General features: G+C 70.9%; 1 protein-coding gene across 1 annotated transcript; it reads right to left on the bottom strand.

The window, feature by feature from the left end:
* Nucleotides 1–161: 161 nt before the first annotated feature.
* AURANDRAFT_69117 (hypothetical protein) lies at nt 162–2,376 on the bottom strand (the record flags this gene model as incomplete). The annotated part of the gene is made up of 2 exons (XM_009044865.1): nt 162–1,424; nt 1,492–2,376. Coding segments are annotated over 2 exons (2,148 nt in total), but the record flags the coding sequence as incomplete, so codon positions are not given.
* Between the last annotated feature and the right edge of the window lie 285 nt (nt 2,377–2,661).

The raw sequence follows: 2,661 nt of genomic DNA, 5'->3' as shown, positions 1-2,661 counted from the left end.
TTGGCGGCCGTGACGGTCTCGAGCCGCGTGGCGGCGCGGGTTCGGCCGTCAGCATGCTCGAAACTGTACCGGCCTTGACCTCCAAATCCCTTTTTCTTGTTGTCTCGTTGAGCGACGACGAAGTCCAATTCTAAATCCTTGACCGCCTTGGCCGGTGTCACAGTCTCCGCGCCGAGCACCGCGCCGCGGACGGTGAGGGCCGCGAGCTGGGAATCCGAGGGCGTCGGCCGGTAGAGGAGGCTCCCAGACAACGACGCCGACACGAGTCGCTTCGACAGCTCGTCAATCGTCGTCGCCGCCGCCGCCGCCGCGGCCGCCGCCGCCGCGCCATCGTCGATGCGCGGCCGTTGGGCCACGGGCTCCTCCGTGCCGTCGCAGGGCGGCCGCTGCGTCTTCAGCGCGACGACGTCCGGGCCGAGGAGCTGGATGGCGAAGGTCATGGCGGTCTCGAGGGAGGACACGAGCGTGGACTTCGACGCCGACGTGTCGCGCGCGTCGACGTAGGGCATCGCGTAGGGCTCGCGCTCGCCGGCCGCGCTGCGCTGGGCGCGCTCGAGGAGGCACACCGCCGCGCCCTGCCCCATCATCTGCTGCTCGAAGGAGAAGCCGCGGCCGTTGTCGAGCATGGTCGCGCCGGCGTCCTTGAGCTGGACGATCGCGCCGCGGTTGGACAGGCAGAGGAACGGGGCCCACGGGCCCGCGGTCCAGATCCGCAGGACGACCGGATTGCGCGCGTTCTCCGCGTAGGTCGCCTCGCAGCCGTTCTCGCCGAAGACGACGCGGAGCGGGATCTGGAGGGCGTCGGCGGACTTCGTCCCGAAGGCGTCCATCCCGACCTTGACCTCCGTGAGCAGGACGACGGGCGTCGCGTCGCCGCCGACGGTCGCGCGGAGCGCCGCGGCGACGCCGCTGGAGCCCGCGATGGCCAGGTCCTCGTAGCTCACGCCGATGTGGCGGAGCTGCGCCGCCAGCGTGAGGCGGACGAGGATGCCGATGGCGATGTCCTTGGAGCACTGGCTGATCGTCAGCCAGTAGCGGAAGTACCAGGCGTTGTAGGTGGCGTGGCTGCGGCCGACGGAGCCGGCCTGCGCGATCTCCATCGTCTGCTTCTCGAAGTCGTCCGCGGCGTCGGACCGCTCGTAGGCGACGATGGCGACGGACGGGCACGGGTCCGCGGCGAGGTCGTAGGTGACGCCGGCCTCCTGGCGCACGACGGTGCCCATGGCGGCGACGAACGCGCGGTGCGCGGCGCCGAGGTCGCTGCCCGCGCCGCAGGACTTGGCCCACGTCGTCCTGTGGATGGCGAAGGCCTCGGACGCGCGGACGTCGCCGGCGTTGAACTCGATGTTCTTGTAGTGCTGGGCGAACGCCCGCAGCGACGCCACGAGCACGGCGCGGCCGCGCAGGTCGCCGGACGCCCAGGCCTGCGCGGGGATCGCGCGCGTCGGACAAGAACGCGCACCCCCCAAAAGTTCGACGCCGCTTTCTCACCGGGTGCGTGCCGTCGAGCTTCGTGAGGATGTCCAAGAGCCGCGCGCGCGTCGCCGCGTGCTCCTGCCCGTGCTCGTCCTCCGCGAACGCGGCGAGCGCGTCCATGGGGTCGTACTCCTCGAGGAAGGACGCGGGCACGAGCAGGTTCGCGTCGTCGTCGCCGACGTTGCGCTCGTCGAACCGCAGCGCCTCCTGGAGCTTCGCCTTGAGGCCCTCGGCGCCGCGCTCCGCGACGTGGACCTTGGACCCCTCGGCCACGTTCACGACCAATTTGGTCGCGCCGACGCCGAGCATCGCGTAGGACACAAACTCGCCGTCGACCGTGAGCGTCTGGCGCGAGAACTCCTCGAAGGCCACGATGGTCTCGAAGCGCGTCTTCTCCTCGCCGAGGGACGAGACGACGCCGTGCACCATGACGGGCTCCTTGTAGACGTCGATGGCCTCGAGGTCGCCGCCCAGGCTCGTGTGGACGACGACGCAGATCTTGTCGTAGACGAGGGACACGAGCATGTTGCCCATGGTCGCGTCCTTGATGGCGAGGTACTGCACGCGCGTCGCGCCCGACTCGCAGTCGTGCTTGCGGAGCACGTTCCGCACGAGCGCCTGCGAGCCGCCGAAGGCGCGCGCGAGGGTCTCGATGGAGAAGAGCGCCACGGCGGCGTGCGTGAGGACGATGGCGCGCATGCCGTCCGGCGGCGCGGCGCGCGCGGCGACCGTGTCGACGCCGAGGATCTTGGAGACGTCCTTGCTCTGGAAGCCGATCTCCCGCTGGGAGTTGCGCGCGACGCCCAGGCCGTAGTTCTCGACGCCGACGCGCGTGCGGAGCTCCAGTCCCACCTTCAGCTCGACCATCTCGTAGTAGTCGTCCAGGTACTTGACGAGCATGTCGTAGGGCGCGACGCTCAGGACGTGGTTCTTGGCGTCGCCGCCGAGGTCGCTGACCAACTTGATCTGCGCCGCGGCCTCGGGCGCGAGGTCGTGGTCCTCGAGCTTCGTCGTCAGCACGCCGGGCGCCAGGCACGACGCGAGCACGCGGGTATCGTCCGCCGGGAGCCGCGCGAAGAGGACGCCGGCGGACCCCTCCGCCTGAGGTCGCGCCGCGCCGTCGTCGCCCCCGCCGAAGTGCAGCTGGCACCGGGCGTCGTCGAAGCCGGGCGCGCTCCGCCGCGC

Source organism: Aureococcus anophagefferens (assembly GCF_000186865.1).
Source record: "Aureococcus anophagefferens unplaced genomic scaffold AURANscaffold_945, whole genome shotgun sequence".
Lineage (NCBI taxonomy): Eukaryota > Pelagophyceae > Pelagomonadales > Pelagomonadaceae > Aureococcus > Aureococcus anophagefferens.
This window is presented reverse-complemented; position numbering and strand designations above follow the sequence as displayed.